The sequence below is a fragment of the Colletotrichum higginsianum genome, assembly GCF_001672515.1.
Source record: "Colletotrichum higginsianum IMI 349063 chromosome 7 map unlocalized unitig_7, whole genome shotgun sequence".
Classification (NCBI taxonomy): domain Eukaryota; kingdom Fungi; phylum Ascomycota; class Sordariomycetes; order Glomerellales; family Glomerellaceae; genus Colletotrichum; species Colletotrichum higginsianum.
The window spans coordinates 165,665-183,518 of record NW_017263917.1 but is presented as its reverse complement, the minus strand read 5'-3'; the positions used below and the strand labels follow the sequence as shown (position 1 = coordinate 183,518).

Here is a 17,854-nt window from a genome sequence, read left to right as displayed (position 1 = left end):
GATCCGACATGATGTAGTCAAAAGCACCGAGAGGAGATAAATCAAAATCCGCGGGGAAGCACCAATCAGCAGGATTGTTCCAGAAACTTGCCAGTCAGCATTTGACGAAAGCTATGGTCCGGCAGCAACTCACCTGGCTTGTTCTGCGATGCCCGTTCCGCTCCTTTCCATAGTCTCCGGTCTAACATCTCGGGAGTCCGGCATGGCTCTGTTGGTATTGGAAACAGCCTCTAGGTTCTGACCGCTAGCATCACGTTCGGCAAGCGTCCGCAGAGTCTTGAGCGCCTTGAGAGCTTTTTGAAGGGTGCCTGACAGGTGACCTACGGCACCAGTGTCCGTGGACGGGTCCGGCTCGCCTTCCTCATTGGAGAGGCTGGAGATGAGCTCGTCTTGAAGAGTCCGTGTTTCCGTAAGGTATCGCGTCTCTCGCATCAGACTTAGCAGAAGGACTGATGTGAGACCGTTGTGAATGAATGCCCATGAACGCTTTGCATGCCCTGCAATCGACCTCAAGCGGATGTAAGCTCGTGCACTTTTACGAAGGGATTCTTGGAACTGCTCTAGAATCATCGCCTTGTCATTTTCCCCTAGTTCAACCGCTCCACTGCTGGAGACGCAAGGTCGACACAACGTAGAGATGACAAAATGTCGGTGTAGCTCGAAGGCGTAGTGCTCCTGGATCTGCGGGATTGTCTTGCTCCTCTTTGGGTCGATCAGATGGGGTGACAGGGAGTCTCCAATGGCTTTGATGTCGTTTAATGTTGACAACAACTGGCCCGATACGTCTGATTGGCTGGATAGATGGCGCAAAGCGGCGTGACAGAGCCAGCTCATGGCTTGAAGATACGACAGGCCGTGGCCGTCGGCGCGGGCGTCGTCAAGTCGAGGCAGGTCCTCTTCGAAGTCCATTTCGTACGATGCTGGTGGTCGGCCAAAGGTGAGGGCAAGGAGCGAGTCCTGCCAGACAATTGCTAATCTGGACTTTGGTCAGTGACTGATATTGACGGTGGGATAAGGGTCGAGTCACCTCAAGTGCCGGGTCTCTTCATCTGGCATTGGGGAGGTTGGTGGGCGGCCGATCCTGCGATGAAGCCCCAGACATTGTGCCAGGCGTATTGTGGTTCCTCCAAGAACCCAGGCAGCTTGCGGTTTCATGTCGTTCTGTAACACGTTACCGAGGAGGAGAAGTGTCTGTACGGCTTCTTTGGATGGCCTCGCGAGATAATCAGTGGATCGCAACAGATCGAAAGCCTGTTTCGCTACGACTAGTCAGTGTGTAGTCAAGTCAAGCTGCGGCTGTGGTCTAGAGCGTACTGTGTCGTTGAGTCACCGCAATTCGGTCCTCAAGGCCCATGTCTGAGAACTGAGCACCGGCGGCCAAGATGGCGTGAAGAAGGCATAACCAACCAGCATCATCAGAACTGCTTCCCGAGTCAGGGTCGCTTCTCGCATTGACCAGGCGACATATCTTTTCTTCGACTTTGTCCAGGTCGTAGGTGATGAGATGAAAGGGTTGTACTCGACGGCGAAACAGCTCGAACAGTCTGATGATTTCTTGGTCGCCCGGCAAAGCCTGGTAGGAGGGTAGCGACGTATGGGTGTCTTCGCTGACGCCCAAGAGAGGCAGGATGCCAGTTTCGAAGGCGGATTGGCGAGCCGGGTCGTTTCGGGATTGGATTGAGCGTCGGCGAGCCATATTGACAACTGAAGCGTCAGCCAGGAATAGAGGACTCCCATCGCCACTGGCCGTTACATCAGATGTCGATGCTGCTGCTCGGGGGGCCCGATGCACCCTCAGAGATTCGGTTGGGAGTGCGCTGCTCAATCCATCCCCCAGCTCCTGATTCGCATCGCCAACGCTCGTATCCATCTGTTGGTTATCAAAAGCCGTTTCCGATCTGCCGCCAGAAACTTGCATTGTGCCTCGTGCAGAACGTGCGGGCGACGTGGCACCGCCGAGCGAGGGACGCGAAGTCTTGTCATCGTAGTCGCACAGGTCGGGGTGCCCGCGTTTGTCGCATGTTGAACAAGGCAGCTTCTTGTCGCACTTGACCTTTCGTTCCCGGCAAGGCAGACATGATTTGGGGTTCCCCCGAACTCCGTTACGGCTCCGTTGGCGAGATCGCAGAAGGTCTCGAAGGGATGCTCGGTTGCCGCTCGGCGTGTTCGGAGACGTGCGATTTGGCGAATTCATGGCAGACGTCCCGCAGCTACTGCCGTTAAACAATGATCCTGTCGCTTAAGCAGATATGGACGAAAGCGTGAGATACATATAGGCTTTAATACCCATCAAGAGGTCGAGAAAAGGAGGATATGATGAAGATGGGAAATGGGACGGACGGTGCAACGAGATGGGAGGGACGGATAGTGCCCACGCTCGCACCTGCCGTGATAGAACCGACTCCACTTTATTCCACATTGGACCCACTTGGCGCCGGCGGGAACGGCGCCGACTCGGGCACGGAGCACACCGGCCGGCTGGTCCGGCCCACGTGCGCATTCGTGTTCTCGTTTGACGAGTGAATGAAAGCGGAAGGAAAGTGATCAGTACCCGGTCTTGCCGGTCTCCGTGGATCGGTCTTGCCCCGGATGAGGCCCGTCCTTGCTCCACTGAAAGGCGGGGGACGCAACGAGTGTCACGTGCGAGTGTTGTGCGTTTCCTCTCAGCTCTTGCATTCTTCTGACAATAAACATCCTGGGGTTTCCAGCTTTGCCTGTCTTCGGCAAGCTTTCTCTCCCAAGCGGCGTATGGATGGCTCTTGCTTCGCGATATGGAAGGTGAGTGACAAAAATGGGACCATTTCCAGTCCCGAGAGACGTTCAATCTCTCCGTTTCCGTCTCCATCTCGCTCAGGTCACTATCCTCTGCTCGCTCTCCATCATCATCATCATCATCACTGCGTCTTGGTTGTATCAACATCTCGGCAAACCGTGCGTCCTATCCGAACAACGTCACGGCTACCCATTACACTCACCTGGGACTCAAAAACTTATCAATACCCTGCATTCGCGCTCTACCTCTTGCGGCACCATGGCGGATACAAACACTTCCACGTCCCCGAACAGCAGCCCACCCATCAACCCTGCGGCCGAACCGTTTGTACCCCGAGTAACAGTGCCAAGCGCCAGAGAGCAGCTCATCGTAGTTTCTTACGGCTACCGACGGCTAACGATGCCGAAGCCAGCGACTTACGACCACCTCGTCCGGATAGTTCGACATCAATTCTCCATTCCCTACCCAACTTGGATCCACATCGTGTTTCACTTTCACGGGACAACCCTTACACTCGAAATGAACAACAACACGTTCAGCTCCCTAAGGCACATGGATACTCTCCGACTCCAGACTGACCGAGACATGTGCTTCTTCATATCCAACAGTACGTTACGGACAGAGTCGCCGACATGGAGGCAAACGGCGTACAACACCGCTAACGTTGGCCGACACAGGGATCGGCCATTCCCCCTCCATGTGGTCCGAGACTACCCTCACCATACCATCCAACATGACGATCAGGCAAATCAGACAGTTGTATGCGACGGGATCCGACATGGATTTGGACGACGTTCTCTTTTTATGGTGTGGGCTGGTGCTTGTTGACGAGTTCACGCCTTTTGACATCGCACACGGCAAAGCGCTCTATGTTTCTGCCCAGCACCCTCGAATGTTTCATTAGCCAGGGATTGGCTTGGGCGGTTTCCGATGGGTCGAAAATGGCCACATAGTTCAAACCGTGGCGTGATGCAGCAGCAAGTGAGCAGACGGAGGATGGCGCAGGAACGGCTGACTATAGCGTGTTTGTGAGACCAGATGACATAGCGAACAAGAATGCCCATCATCGCTTCAGGTTCGCATAATCTCAATCGCGGGTTGAGGAGCACGGGCGTTTGTAACAGAGCTTCCAAGCTACAACCAACAGAACCTTGAAGCCAGGTTTCCTTATGGCTGGCTGCCTTGATTAGATAATCTCTATCTCACAAAATCTTTCTCCCTTTTGGCTGGCTCACTCGATCATTCTCTTTCCTAACTGCTGCATGCAGAGCGTGACTCGAGAGAGATATTTGGACTCACCATCACCTGCTCCCATTCTCCCGCAGTCATCCCGCCTCTTGTCGCTTCAATGTCTCGTCCTCCGGACGGTCTCTCGCCAACTGTTTCGCCGCCGAGCTCAAGCGATTCCTCGGTCGAAAGCGACCATCGAGATGCCATGGATGATGTGCGCACCACCTCCGTCTTTAAGGCCCTCTCTTCCTTCTTCATGTCGGAGAACTTCTCCGACATGAAGATCACTTGCGGTGGCGGTGTCTATAGTGCTCATAGAGTTGTTGTTTGCGGCCAATCCTCCTTCTTCGACAAGGCTCTATCAGGGACTTTCAAGGTACTAAATTGATCGGTTTTCAACGAAGGTCCAATTGAGCAATCATGGAAACCAGTTCTGATCTTTTCTCACAGGAAGCAGCAACCGCCACCGTCGACCTGCCCGAGGACGATCCCGACATCCTCGAGAAATTTCTGGAGTACCTCTACACCGGAAACTACGACGACAAAGTCGTGCTGAAACTGAACACGCCGGCAAATGTAGCCTTGATGAACCATGAAGAAGTGATGGAGAAGCTGAGCCATCCTCCTGGAGTCTTATTACCAGTTCGTCCGCTCAAGGGGACTCGGAATTTGGAATCGAAACCGGGCGAAAGGGGAATTAAATCGTCTAGAAGTACCTTGGATAGTGACGACGATCCCGATGACTCTAACTACCAAGCAAGCGACCATGGCCGACAACCACCGGGCCCTGAAGACCGTGTTAAGACCGAAAACGAGGAGGAGGAGGAGGAGGAGGATGGGCTCCCCGTCGAAATCGAACAGGACTACAACCCAACCCGGGCCGTGGTTGACGGGGACCCGGCCACGGACAGGAACGTCTTCATCCGCGACCAGGCCGCCGTGCGCAACGACCTCTTCCTGCACCTGCGGGTGTACGTCATGGCCGACAAGTTCGCCGTGCCGGCCCTCAAGCTCCTCGCGCGTGACCGCTTCTACCGCGCCGCCGAGCTGGCGTGGGACGTGGCCGACGAGTTCCCCGACGTCGTCGACGAGCTGTACACCAACACCCCCGACACGGACGTCGACATGCGCGGCATCGTCTGCCGCCTCGTCGGGAACAACGTGTTCGACGACAGGGTGAGGGAGAGGCTGGAACCGGTCATGAGGAAGCACGGCGATTTCGCCGTTGGCGTGCTCAAGCACGTCATCGCTGAGAGCAAGGAACGCTGGTGATGAAATAAGAGGCCAGGGACCCCATACGGTTGCCACTGGCTAGGCCCATGCGGCAGTGGTTTTTAAATTCAAAGCATAGTGTAATTAAACCAACTACTCAAGAGGCGTAAAACTCGTCTGTTACAGTAGCGCACATGGCACTGCAGACTCTTCGGCCAACGAAGCAGCCTTCACTCAATCGTTTGAGTCGGCTCCCTAGAACTGTCGACGGAAACTCATATACAGCTCCAGGTAGCACTTTTCATGCATGCATGGGGTTTCCCTCTTTGTCCTCCGATTGAGCATGTTGACCTACCTTGACGCAGTCCCCGGAGCAATCCTTGATGGCCTCCTCGACCGCCGTCTGGGACTTCTGCTCCTTTCAAAAAGTTAACAATAGAATCTGGTCTATAGCTCTTTTCTATGGTTGTCATATGCTGTCTGGGAATCTCGCCATGCAAGTTGTCTATCTAGGTATCAGACGCAGGTCTACTGTTTCGACGCCCATCCGTTGCCTCCAGGCCCTTGCGTGAGCTTCTCCTTATGCTCCAGCAACCACCCCTTCACCGTCGTCGGCTTCCGCCCCAAGGTCCTCTCCACAAAGTTGTTCAAAGACCACATCACCTCATGCGACTCCTCGTACTTGAAAAAGTTCCAAAGGTACTGCACGATCTGCGGCCCCATGACCGGGCCGTAAAACCCGGAGAAGGCCTCGAAGTCGCCTTCGTAACCGATGGGCTCGCCCAAGACCTCGGACAGGATGTCGGCGACCTCCCGGTACGTGAGCCAGTCGTGGCCGTTGTTCATGGTGTGGAACGCGCCAATGTGCTTCGCGTTGTCCGACAGGAAGAGCCGGGCGGCAACCTCGCCGATATCTCTAGGGTCGATAAAGGGGACACGGTGCTCCGGCCAGATAAGCGTCTTCTTGGCGAGGACGGGGCGGATCTGGATCCAGAAGTTGTCTATGAACGTGGCGCCCGAGTTAATGTAGGTGACGGGCAGCCCGCTCTCGTCAAGGATGCGCTTGGCGATGGGGTGCTCGACCGCGAGAGACCCGGGGCCGACGGTGGCGGGTATCTGCGACGCCGGGATTTCCGGAAACACCCCTACGAGACGGATGATGTGGATGGCGCTGTTGGCTTCCTTCAGCGCCGTCACCAGGTTCGTCATGGCCTCGTGCTCAGAGAGGCCGCCGGGGGTGATGACGAAGACGCCTTCGATGCCGCTGACAGCCGCCGAGAGAGACGCCACGTCGCTGTAGTTGGCTTGGACAACCTCTGCATTGGGGAAGGCATCTTGGAGCTGCTTCTTCTTATTGGGGCTGCTTGTGGCGAGACGCAGCTTGATCGAGGGCGCTTCCCGGGTGAGATACTCGGTCAGCGGGCGGCCGATGTGAGCAGCCGCACCAAAGATGAGGATGCTCTTAGGGATTGGCTTGACAAAGTTAGACATGTTGGGGCGGTTGAAGAGACGCCTTGATGCTAGATAGAAAAAGGAAGCGAAAAGGGTTCGAGTAGGATACTCCTTGTTTTCAGATGGTGTGTGCGATGGGGTCAGTCTATTGGCTCTCCTTTGAGGATTAACAGCAATGGGAGTTATATAACTTTCACGACGTTGGAACGATATCGTGTCGTGTCCGGATTCCCGTCTTCGCGGCCCGGGTGGGAGTTCCGATCGGGACTTGTCTGGTGCCCGGACGCCGAGGTCTGAAGTGTACAAGCTAGGAACGAGACCCTAGGGCCAATGACCGACTCTTCACCTGCTTGACCAATGCCTCGGGGAACCACGAAGAACGCCAGTTAGGATCGTCGGTCATAATAAAACGGGGACGCTCTCAACCGGGGTTGACGACGCATCGCGAGCCCGCTGACATAAGCGGAGTCGGGCTTGGACAAGCGAAGTCAAGGCAACTTATGTTTCGGGACATTAGAACTAGATTGAACTCGTGTAAAACTGTCCTATCAGGTAACTGTATTGGTGTGTTCTCCTTCGAGGATAAGAGACGAACTGAGTTACCCATCAGTACGCACCCTTGATTAGCCTCTGTGTTGTGCACTGTACAGCCTCTAACACAACCCACTGACTCCGGATGCAGAGGGTTTAATGTGGGTGATTCTAGTGACGGCGATATTGGTACTGGCAGGAGAAAAACAGTGGTGGTTTGTTTAGAGACAGAAGAGGGATTCCGTGTAATTATTTTATAGACCCGGGCTTCAACATTTGATGTCGTGCTTCGCTTCTATATCCTTCTCCAGCCCTACGTCCTCCTCGTATCTCGGAGACTGACTCTCAATGGACAAATCTCCATGAGTCTCGTCGACCGGGAAAGGCCAGATCTTCCAGCAAGTCCAGTAGGTGATACCCGCAATAAGAGTGCTGACCAGCCAGCTTAAGCTGTACAAATACACTGCCCCCTTGGGAACCCCTTTCGCACCGCATGCAGCCGCCAGGCCGGGCATGTTGGGCACTATGGCGAGGATGAAGGCAACGACGGCTCTCGGGTTGACGCCGAGAGTGTAGTAATGGATGCCTCTGGGGTCGTAGAGCGACGAAACTTGAACTTGACGCTTGCGGCAGATCCAAAAGTCGCAGATGATGACGCCGGCGATGGCACCGAGGAAAAGAGAGTAGCCTCCAAGGAAAGAGGAGAAGGACTTGGCGCTGGGAATTGCAACGTTAGCTACGGTGCGATACTTTTCAAAAAGGGGGGGAGGGAGGCGTGAAATTACCTATACTGAATGTACCAAGGCACGGCACAAACACCAAAGACGGCGCAAATGTACGCTCCGCGTCTGTTGTTGATGTATCTTGGAAACCAAAGGGACAGATCGTTACTGAAAGACACACTGTTGGCGCTGATGTTGGTCCCAATGACCGCGAACGCCCAGCACAGGCCCGCGAAGAACTGCGCGGCGCGGTTGTTCCAGAGACGGGCGACCTCCAAGGGGTTCCAGGTGACCTTGCCGTAGATGACCTCGGAAGCGCTGCTGACCGTGGCGCCGAGGACACCGCACATGGTGACGAGGATGACCAAGCCCACGGCCTGGGTCCAGAAGACTTGCCGGGGCTCCTTGGCGTAGCGAGTGAAGTCTGGCATGTTCAGGGCGAGGGTTGCCTTGGGGCCGATGGCACTCGTGATACATTGGAAGAAGACGACGACGGCGGGCGTGCCGTCCTTGATGACGGTAGGTTTTGAGAAGGTTGGCCCGAAGCCCTTGGCTATGAGGTGTTGGAAACGTGCTCTTTGGCGGGGGAGCCTTGGGAACAAGAGAAGGGGGACTCACCAGCAACAAGAGCCCAGATGAACAACGTCAGTCCAAAGATGGGCATGATGACAGTCTTGACCATGAACATGTACCTCAAACTGCTGACATGCAGCCAAAGCAGTGGCAGCTGGACAATGATGAACAAGAAGAAGCACAGCAGCTCGGCGCTGGTGACGTGTGCGCTCGCCGAGAGGTGGTTTGGAAAGTTGTCGAACGAGGGCCAGATGGCCGCGATCATGACTTGCAGGCACTGGCCGCCCTGGAACGACTGCGTACCGAACCAGATGCAAGCGACGACACCTCTGACGAACACCGCCGCGTACGAACCGCGGATGCCGAACGACGCCCGTGTCAGAACCGGGAAGTTGATGCCGAGATAGCACCCGACGTAGCCGTCTAGCATGGCCGGGACGCAGACCAAGACGTGGCCGATGAATACGGCGAGGATGGCGAATCCCGGGTTAAGCCCTTTCGATACCGACGTCGACGAGACTGTTTCGCAAAGAGTCAGTCAGTGACTCAGTACCCCCTTTTAGCAAAAGACGGATGTAAATAAACGGCTGTACGCACCTTGATACATGGAAATGGAAAAGGCTTCCGCGATCCAGAACCCGAGCAGGCTCGGCCAGCCCCAGGTCCGCTCCGGCGAGCCCAGCGGGATCGGGTCCATGTCCTTATTGGATAGCCGGCCGCCTTCGGTCCCGAGCGCCTCGCTCTCGGAGCGGAGCACCAAGCGCTTCCGGAGACCCATGATTTCGATTTGTGTTTTCCCGCCCAGTGTTTGGTGATGATGGAATGAGGATCGTCAGGCCGGTTTGGTGCAGAGCAACGCTGGAGTGTTTCGACGTGGAGGGTCTTTCTTTCTGATTGTCTAATTCGATTGCAAAACTTGAACGACAAATTGTTTTGAGTTTTTCTTTAGGAATTCTCGTGTCCGGACTACTCCTGATGTCTTACGTTGTCTCCGCGGCACCGCTTATCAGGAGTGATCCGGCTATCACGCCGCCCAGCCCGCTGCTCACCCCTTGTCGGTTCTTTGGAGATAACGTTGATAGGCGTTGGCGCGCTATCAGAGTACGAATCCGGGTATAGTCATTCCATTGGCCTATCTGGCTGTCCTATCCGACAGACACAGAACTCCGGATAGGGCACAGTCTGGTCTTATCCGTGGAAAGCCCCGGTGGCGAGAGTTTCTAGATTATCGATAGTATTCTCAAGCCACCGGGACGGAATTTCAAGACCTGGAAAGTAATGATTAGAGCAGAGAAAGGTTTTGTATCCATGATCCATGATATATCGGTGAAACTAGCAGATCTGTCGGGGAATACTAACGAACTTACCCCTCAACTTTCAGATCTATTTTCTTGTCTCAGAATGGCACCCATCGCGACGCTTGACTTGGAGCCGTCCTTGGCGCCCACGATGCTGGACCCGATGGTGTTTCCTTCACCAAGTGCCGACGAGAGGTTGAGAGAACTCTGGTACATGCACGGAGAGCCACACAGCACAAAGTACGAAGTGACCCTGAACCACCAAGGAATTGGATGCTGACTGTCGTCGGATTTAGATTCTCAAATCCAAAATTGACGAGTGTCGCCGCGCTGGTAGAGCACAATGCCGCCACTCAACCGTCGCAGCCCGCATTCATATATCCTATTGGCAACTCATTCGACATTCTGGACTGGGCCCAGGTGCACCAGCTGAGTTGCAAAGCCTCAGAGTACTATGGCGAGCAGTTCCAAGGACAACTGGACACCGCCAATGAGACTGGCCAGCAGCCTACGTTTGCACTGCTGGGAACCGGCAGTTCGGTCGCATACTTGATCACTCAAATCGCCCTCAATCGCCTCCGTGTACGGACGCTGCTTCTCAGCAACAAGAACTCGACCGAAACCAGAGATCACCTGCTTAAAGTGTGCAATGCTGTAGCGGTTATTGCAGACGAGGCTAACGAGGCGTCACTTCGCGGAGAAGGCGATGACAGATGTGAACTGCCAGTAACCCAGCTTATTGGTCTAAACGAGCTTCAGAGACGCAGCGACATTGACCAAAAGACTCTGGTAGTCTATGAGACGAACGACGAGTGGAACTTGCACTCCATGATCATCCATTCCTCGGGGTCGACTGGCGTACCCAAGCCCATCATACACACCAACCGGAGTTTGTGCCAAATTGGGCGTATGTATAGACTCATGCCGGAGTACTTCATCGAAAACTGGTACCTCTGTTTTCCCCTGTGAGTGTACCAATGGTTCCGAATGAGGAAGCAAAAAAAAAAAAACTCACACGAATACCGCAGATTTCATATCGCTGGCCTGTCCATCGCCCTCTCAGGCATACCAAACGGGCTGCCAACCACTCTGCCCCCGGAGAAGTGGCCTCCAGCTCCGAGTGCCATTCTCTCGGCATGGAAAACACTTGATTCCCTGGGATATCCTGCCGACTGTCTTCACTGCGCGCCTTCGGTGATTGAAGACTTGACTGAATACATCTCCCTGACGACAAAAGACTTCACCCCCCTTACCAACCTGAAGGTTCTTCAACCAGGCGGAGCACCACTCCTGCCAGCTACTTTGTCCAAGCTCCAGTCTCTCGGCGTGAACATCAAGACCACGTACGGAACGACCGAAACCGGCCCGCCGCTCAGAACGATTCCGCACACAAGAGAAAACCCGGACGTCTATCGCTTTCGCAACCTCTATCCCGAGTCACCGTTGGTGCGGATGGAACCTGTTGGAGAGGGTCTGTTCGAGTGCGTCGTGTACAAAGGCTTCCCTCTGGCAGCGGAGCTCTGGCTCGACGACGACGCGCCCAACCCGTACCGCACTGGCGATCTGTTTCTCGAGGAGCCTCCGGCGAGCGGGTACTTTGTGCTCCAGGGTCGCCGGGATGATATTTTGGTTCATTCGAACGGCGAGAAGAGTCATGCTGCGGCGCTCGCTATGGCCCTTGAGGAGGACAAGAATAGCGTGGTGAAGAAGACGGCTGTCTTTGGGACCGGGAATCCCTGTCCTTCTGTCATTGTCGAAGTTGATTGGGACAGGGTAGACAACCGACGACTAGAAATAGACTTCGAGAAAGCCGTTTGGAGTGCGGTCAGTTGCGTCAACGAGAAGACGCCGACGTACTCCAGAATCTCGCGGCAGCTGATGCTCATCCTCGAAAGGGGTGAGACTCTGCCAGTCACGCCGAAAGGGAACGTCCGGCGCAACATTGCTTGGGGACTCTTTGGCCATCGGGTCGAGGACTTGTACGACCGCTTCTTGGGCAAGCCAGAGACTGTCCCTTGTCTCATCGACGGACCAACAGACGAAAGTGGATGCCCGACTATGCAGACTGTCCAGGAAGCAGTCGCAGATACCTTCGGCGTCGTGGTCGAAGAAGTCAAGCCTGATCGCAACTGGTACGAACTCGGGCTCGACTCTCTCAAAGCTGTCGAGATCCGCTCGAAGCTGGTCAAGTCGTTTGGAAGCTTCCCTTTGATGTTTGTCTTTGAGTATCCCACAGCAAAAGGACTCTTCGATTTCCTGCGTCGCTCCGGTGATGCCACTTTCGGCGCCAACGACAAGATGAAAAAAGAGCGTCACGAGTGGATCAAGTCGACCATCCAACGCCTGAACAGTGAAGTAGACAACTGGGCCCAATCGACAGGCTCAACAGCTGACTCCAAGGACGGTGAAGTCGTCTACCTGACGGGGGCAAGCGGTTCTCTAGGCAATGCGCTTCTGGAGGTCTTGGTTCAGCTCTCATCTGTGAAGGCAATCTACTGCGCCGTCCGTGGAACCGATCCCCAAGCCCGAGTTGTAGAGTCCCTCAGAGCCAGGGGATATCCCGAGAAAATCTACCAAAGCGACAAGATTCGCGGGATAGGCTACGACATGACGGACGAAAGGCTAGGTGTGGACCAGCAGACATACCAAAAGCTGGCGGACGAGGTCACGGTCGTGATGCACAACGCGTGGAAACTGGATTTTAACCAGCCAGTCCAGCAGTTCGAGGCTGACTGTCTTCGAGGTACGTTTTCCCATGTCACCGTACAACAAAAGGCGTAGATAGACTGACCATTCTTCAGGCACAATGAGCCTGATGTCCTTTTGTCTCAAAGGCAAGAAAAAGACGTTTTCTTTCATGAGCAGCGTGGCCGCCGCGATGGGAAGTCCGGCCGGCACCGTAATCCCAGAACTCCCCCTCGGTCCGGATCCCGCAAACGCTCTGGCGACTGGATACGCGCAGTCCAAGTTCATCGTCGAGCAGCTGACGCAGCACTACGCTTCGTCGCGCAACGTGCCCGTGCGTGTCCTCCGAGTCGGCCAGCTCTGCGGCCACACCAGGTTGGGGACGTGGAACCATACAGAAATGTGGCCGATCATGATGATGGCCGGCTTGGATTTTCTGTCGGCTATGCCGATGTTGAAGACAGAGGTGGACTGGCTTCCGGTCGATGTGTGTGCAGAGGCCATCCAAGAGGCCGTGTTCTCTTCGAGGGAGGCCTCTTACACGGTGACGAATCTCACAAACCTGGATACCATTTCATGGGATGAGCTGCTCGGAACTCTCGAGGAAGCTTCCGGAAGGCAGTTTGAGAGGCTTGACATGAGGGAATGGGTCGCTCGATTGGAGGCCAAGTCGAATGGCAGCACAGGAGCTGATCAAACACCGGCAATGAAGCTATTGGGATTCTTCCAGGCCATGGCCGAGGGCGGCGGAAACGGCGAAGGGGTGACGTTCCAAACCAGAGCAGACTCAGGCCGACCTGTTGATGTTGCAATGGTGCGTGGGTGGCTGGATAGCTGGCGTCGAGAGGGTAAACTAGTCTGAGGTTCTCGTCCCAGGTATCATGATTCTGTTGTGCCACTATCGCCCGTTGCTGCTGTCTGTTGCTATTGTTTGCTACAATTGTCTGACAGCACCACATCCGTCAATATCATCCATAGACAGCCGTCTTGCCATTCACATTCACTGCCAGCAATGCCATCGCGGCTAACGTTCAAAGTTGTCAGAACACACCACCGACCCGTTGAAAACAAGGAGGGTTGGTCCTCCATTGATCCAACATCATATCGCTACAAGTTCCGACTTGAAGCCGCCTCTGCCGCCGCGGGCGTAAGATCGATGAGCTTCCCCAGCCCAGCAACAAAGACGGCGTCTAAGCGAAGCAGACTCAGGTTGAGGAGATCGCAGCTCCTCGACTTTATGCGCAACAGACTCCGCCACTGCGTGAGTAGGTTCAGCGAATCCTCGGCATCTGCCGGCGTCGAAGAGAGGGCGAACAACAGGACGATGAAGTTGTTCGCAATCGCAAAGTTGACGCGAGAATCTGCGTTTTGTCAGCTGTTGTGAAACCCGTATGTATCTAGTAATAAACAATGAAGGCGTCGTACAAGAATGCCAAAAAGCCTCCAGATGGTGAGCGCCCAACTTGGACAGGAAGTCGTACATCTCGCGAGCGACGGCCATGGCGCCCGTCCGCAACGCTGCGCGGGCTTCGATCGGGGCCTCTGTGCTCTTCGGTCGCAGGAGCGCTTTGAAGACGGCGACTTTGGCCGTGATGTAGGCCAGTCTCAGGCTTCCGTTGCCGTCGAGTCCGTGGAACGGTGTCGCTGCGCTGGGCTGGCCACCGACGTCCGGGTGGCTTTGCAGCCACTCGGCCAGCTCGATCCGCAATGGCCTGGCGACTTCGAAACTTGCTTCCAAGGATTTCGACAGTGTCCTCGTTGCTTTGATAGAGCTACCAGAGACTCAGTCAATTCCATCTCGCTGTGTGCTTTCATGATACCATAGGGGAGGGTAACTTACAACATGTTTTGGTGGATGCTGGACACGATCTGGGTGAGCGATGCCAGGTGGAGGAAATGATGTGATACGGCAGGCTCTTCTTCCAGTCCAGACAGCTCGCCAAAATCATTCGGAGTAAGCGGCGAGACGTCCCAGTCGCATTCCTGGATGTGCGAACTCCTGCCGAAATTCAAGCTCAGCCATCGGTCTTGGACGTAGACGGCCCAGGCCAGACGCCGACGCAGGCGCTTCTCCCAGGGGGGTATTGACCAGTCGGCCGGGTCCAGGTTGAGACCAAGACATTGTGCGAGCGCTACGGTGTCCGCCAGCATGACCCATTTGAACGGCGTGTCTGCCACATGTCGGTTGGTTGGGCGTCGTTGGATCATCAGCAGCATGGTCTGGACGGTGGCAAGGGAAGGGGTGTGGAACTGTGAGACAGCGGCCATCCATGCCAGCTCGAAGAGTCTGTCTGCTGAGGGCGGAGTATAGACATCTGCACAGAGCTTATCGTCAAAGACCCAGAACGGCAGCGTATGTCCGTAGATTGCCGCAAGGAGAGAGGCTGGGAACGCTGATGGTTCGCTGTGAATCTCGCGAAGCGTGAATTCCACGGACACAACCGGGAAATATGGCTGGACGTAACGCCAGAACCTTGTTGCTGTTCAATTTCTGAGGGTTGTAAAGGTGAACTGGGGGGTTGTCTTACAGGTTGATGAGCCTCTTCCCAACATCGTCAGAAACCATACCCGTGATCTCCGCCCTGATGTCAGCCTCACTCATGCCGAGGTCGCCAGGTTTTGCGTTGCTCGCTAACGAGTTGCTCTGGATCATAAAGTGGACCGGGACCCCGTCGTCCATACCCATGTTTCTGATCTGAAGCTGCGGAAACCTACATTCGTCCTTGTCGTCGAATCGATACAAGTTGAGCAGGTATGGGTCAGACTCGCCGCTGAGGCCAATGACCTGGGCGTTGTGGCCGGGTCTCGCATCCAGCGACGATGGAGAGAGGACATGGCCATCTTTGTGATGCTCCTCAGCAGCAGGGGGAGAAGATTGCGTCATGACTTGTGCCGGGCTCACCGAGTCCTCTCCCATTCGAGCATAGATGACCTGCTCAACCGGAGACTCCATCTCCGACGACGGCGATCTTGAGTTGGCATCCGCGGCCGCCCCCTGTTTGTGCTGATCCAGAGCCTCATCGGCATCGCCCGAGGGGCTCCGGTAGCGCCCCGCCGTCCGTCTCCTCTTGTTCGGGCCCTCGACAAAAGTGCATTCCTTTCCTTGCCTCTTGCATAGCTCACACGGCGGGGGGCCGCAGAGCAGACAGGCTGCGCGCTTGTAGCGGCAGAAGTCGCAGGGATGCCGGTTCCTGTTGTTGCACGACGTGGTCTTGGATTGTGTGGCGATCTCCATGATGTCTGGCCTTCAAAACATCATCATCATCATCAACCCTTAGACTTTGAGTAAGTTTTCAAGAAGGCCGGTTCTCATGTCTGTTGCTCTCGACATGAACATTCCCCGCGCCCCCACCCCCATAAACAGACACGGTTGGGCTGCAGTTAGTTGTCCGGGGCTGTTTGATAACGGAGAATTGGCCGATTGGGCGCGGGATGAACAACCCTGCAATCAACAGCACGCAGACCGAAGGATCGATACCCTCGTAATGCAATCACTGGTCTTGTTCTTCACGCTTTATTAACTATCAGAGGACCACAATATCCTCAAATCCAGTCCTGGCCCCTTGCTTTGCGCCCTGCAGCGGAGCTCTTGTAGACGCCTCTTTTCGCCGTGGCGCCGCCCATCCGCACCAAACCCACGAGATGATGCACCCCGGCCAACACGCCATCGACAACCTGCACATCGTCCCCAACGGCGGCTTCGACGGCCGGCTTCAGAGGCGTCATCCCCGCACATCCTAGCAGCAGCACGTCGGCGCCCTTCTCCTCCACCAACCGCTTGCCGACGTTGGCCATGATGCCCATCACCTCGTCCTGGCTCTTCTCGTGGAGATCCAGCACGCCCAGCCCGCACGAGAGCACGCCGGCGCAGGACGTCGAGAAGCCGTAGTGGTGGATGCTGTCCTCGTGCAGCACCCTGGACCGCTCGCTCACGGCGATGAGACCGAAGCGGCCCCCGAGTGTCCGCGCAGCGAAGAGCGAAGCCTCCATGATGCCGATGACGGGCTGGCGCGGCAGTTCCTCGCGGAGCATGCGGATGAGGGCGTGGTCGGAGTAGCACGCCACCAGGACGGCGTCGTGGGTCGCTGCGAGGGGGAGGACTGCCCGCGCGGCGGCCGCTGCGGACATGACGTTGTCGAAACTGCCCTCGATGGCCGACGGGGACGGTCTGGGTGCGGTGAATCCGGTGACGATCACGTCCGAGGGGAGTTGGCTCTCCACCATGGAGACGCATGCGTCGGTCATGGCGCGCGTGCTGTTCGGGTTGACGAGGAGGACGCGAATCTTCTTGTCCTTCTTCCCGTGAACGCCGTTCACCAGCGTTCGTCCTTGAGGACCCAGTTTGGGAGGCTCTACGACGCCGGTCTGCTCCGTGATGCAGCTGTAGTGCTCTACCCGCCGATGCCTGGCAAAGTCAAAGGTGCGCTCCTTGCCCGGTCGGCACGCGTCGAGGTTGATCTCGGCGTACACCACCTCGTCTTCGGTCGTGGACGCTTCGGCGATGAGCTCGCCTTCAGGCCCGGTGATGCAGCTCCCCCCGATGAGGTCGTACTTCCCGTCGTCGAGCCCGCACCTGGCCGCGCTGATGCTGAAGCACGCGTTCGTGTAGCTGTGCGCCTGCATGACCAGTTTGTGATGGAACAGGGCCTTGCTGCGCGCTTCGTCCGGGTCCATGTCGGCGCTGGAACCCCAGAGATGAGGCGCGAAGCCCGCCGTGTTGTAGCCGCAGAGAACGACCTCGACGCCCTGCAGGCCCAAGACGCGCCAGCTCTCGGCCCAGCGCCTGTCGTTGCAGATCATCATGCCGAAGATGGGGTCCCCTCGTTCCGGTGACGACGGGACGAGGTCTGGTACGCGAAAGGCGTTGAAGCCGAGGTCCCCGGGCTTGAAGTACCTCTTCTCCAACTGATTGGTGGCATTGGGGTCTGCGAACGGCTCAAAGTCGCCAGGGAGATGGATCTTGCGATACTTGGACAGAATCGAGCCGCTCTTGGCGTGGAAGTAGACGCACGAGTTGAACGTCTCGCCATCGTCCGTCTTTTCGGCGAACCCAACCGCGATGTCGGTACCGCGCTCGGTGGCTTTGTCGAACAGGGGTTTGGTCTGGGGTTGCGTGACGATGTCGCCGTGCTCGAAGAAGGAGTCGAGTTCCACGGGGTCGTTGATGAGATGTCGGGGGAAGAATGTCGTGAAGGCGGTTTCGGGGAAGAGAACGAGTTGAGCGCCCTTGGCAGCGGCATCATCGAGAAGTGCGAGCATACGGTCCAGGGTCTTGCTGCGAGCGTCTGTGTAGTTCGTAGTGCCCATCTGGGCTGCAGCCACCTTGAGTGTTCGTGATGCCATTGCGATGTGATGTATATTCCCGGTATGACTTTCTT

At 56.0% G+C, this 17,854-nt stretch overlaps 7 protein-coding genes across 7 annotated transcripts; 2 read left to right on the top strand and 5 right to left on the bottom strand.

Moving 5' to 3' along the window:
• Positions 1–129: 129 nt before the first annotated feature.
• Positions 130–2,194, bottom strand: CH63R_09744 (Fungal specific transcription factor; the record flags this gene model as incomplete). Its single annotated transcript, XM_018304718.1, has 3 exons — positions 130–976; positions 1,028–1,259; positions 1,315–2,194. The coding sequence occupies 3 exons, from the start codon at positions 2,192–2,194 to the stop codon at positions 130–132; spliced, it is 1,959 nt and encodes a 652-aa protein (XP_018154142.1).
• A 2,014-nt stretch (positions 2,195–4,208) lies between these two features.
• Positions 4,209–5,275, top strand: CH63R_09743 (BTB/POZ domain-containing protein; the record flags this gene model as incomplete). Its single annotated transcript, XM_018304717.1, has 2 exons — positions 4,209–4,379; positions 4,454–5,275. 2 exons carry the CDS (start codon positions 4,209–4,211, stop codon positions 5,273–5,275), a joined length of 993 nt encoding a protein of 330 aa, XP_018154141.1.
• A 468-nt stretch (positions 5,276–5,743) lies between these two features.
• On the bottom strand, positions 5,744–6,706 carry CH63R_09742 (NmrA family protein; the record flags this gene model as incomplete). The annotated part of the gene is made up of 1 exon (XM_018304716.1): positions 5,744–6,706. The coding sequence occupies one exon, from the start codon at positions 6,704–6,706 to the stop codon at positions 5,744–5,746; it is 963 nt and encodes a 320-aa protein (XP_018154140.1).
• A 761-nt stretch (positions 6,707–7,467) lies between these two features.
• On the bottom strand, positions 7,468–9,271 carry CH63R_09741 (Uridine permease; the record flags this gene model as incomplete). Its single annotated transcript, XM_018304715.1, has 4 exons — positions 7,468–7,915; positions 7,984–8,473; positions 8,539–9,012; positions 9,091–9,271. The coding sequence occupies 4 exons, from the start codon at positions 9,269–9,271 to the stop codon at positions 7,468–7,470; spliced, it is 1,593 nt and encodes a 530-aa protein (XP_018154139.1).
• A 1,441-nt stretch (positions 9,272–10,712) lies between these two features.
• On the top strand, positions 10,713–13,338 carry CH63R_09740 (L-aminoadipate-semialdehyde dehydrogenase; the record flags this gene model as incomplete). The annotated part of the gene is made up of 3 exons (XM_018304714.1): positions 10,713–10,756; positions 10,820–12,534; positions 12,593–13,338. The coding sequence occupies 3 exons, from the start codon at positions 10,713–10,715 to the stop codon at positions 13,336–13,338; spliced, it is 2,505 nt and encodes an 834-aa protein (XP_018154138.1).
• Positions 13,339–13,583: 245 nt separating this feature from the next.
• CH63R_09739 (Fungal specific transcription factor) lies at positions 13,584–15,711 on the bottom strand (the record flags this gene model as incomplete). The annotated part of the gene is made up of 4 exons (XM_018304713.1): positions 13,584–13,837; positions 13,902–14,248; positions 14,317–14,949; positions 15,005–15,711. 4 exons carry the CDS (start codon positions 15,709–15,711, stop codon positions 13,584–13,586), a joined length of 1,941 nt encoding a protein of 646 aa, XP_018154137.1.
• A 308-nt stretch (positions 15,712–16,019) lies between these two features.
• CH63R_09738 (Carbon-nitrogen hydrolase) lies at positions 16,020–17,819 on the bottom strand (the record flags this gene model as incomplete). Its single annotated transcript, XM_018304712.1, has 1 exon — positions 16,020–17,819. One exon carries the CDS (start codon positions 17,817–17,819, stop codon positions 16,020–16,022), a length of 1,800 nt encoding a protein of 599 aa, XP_018154136.1.
• Positions 17,820–17,854: the final 35 nt, after the last annotated feature.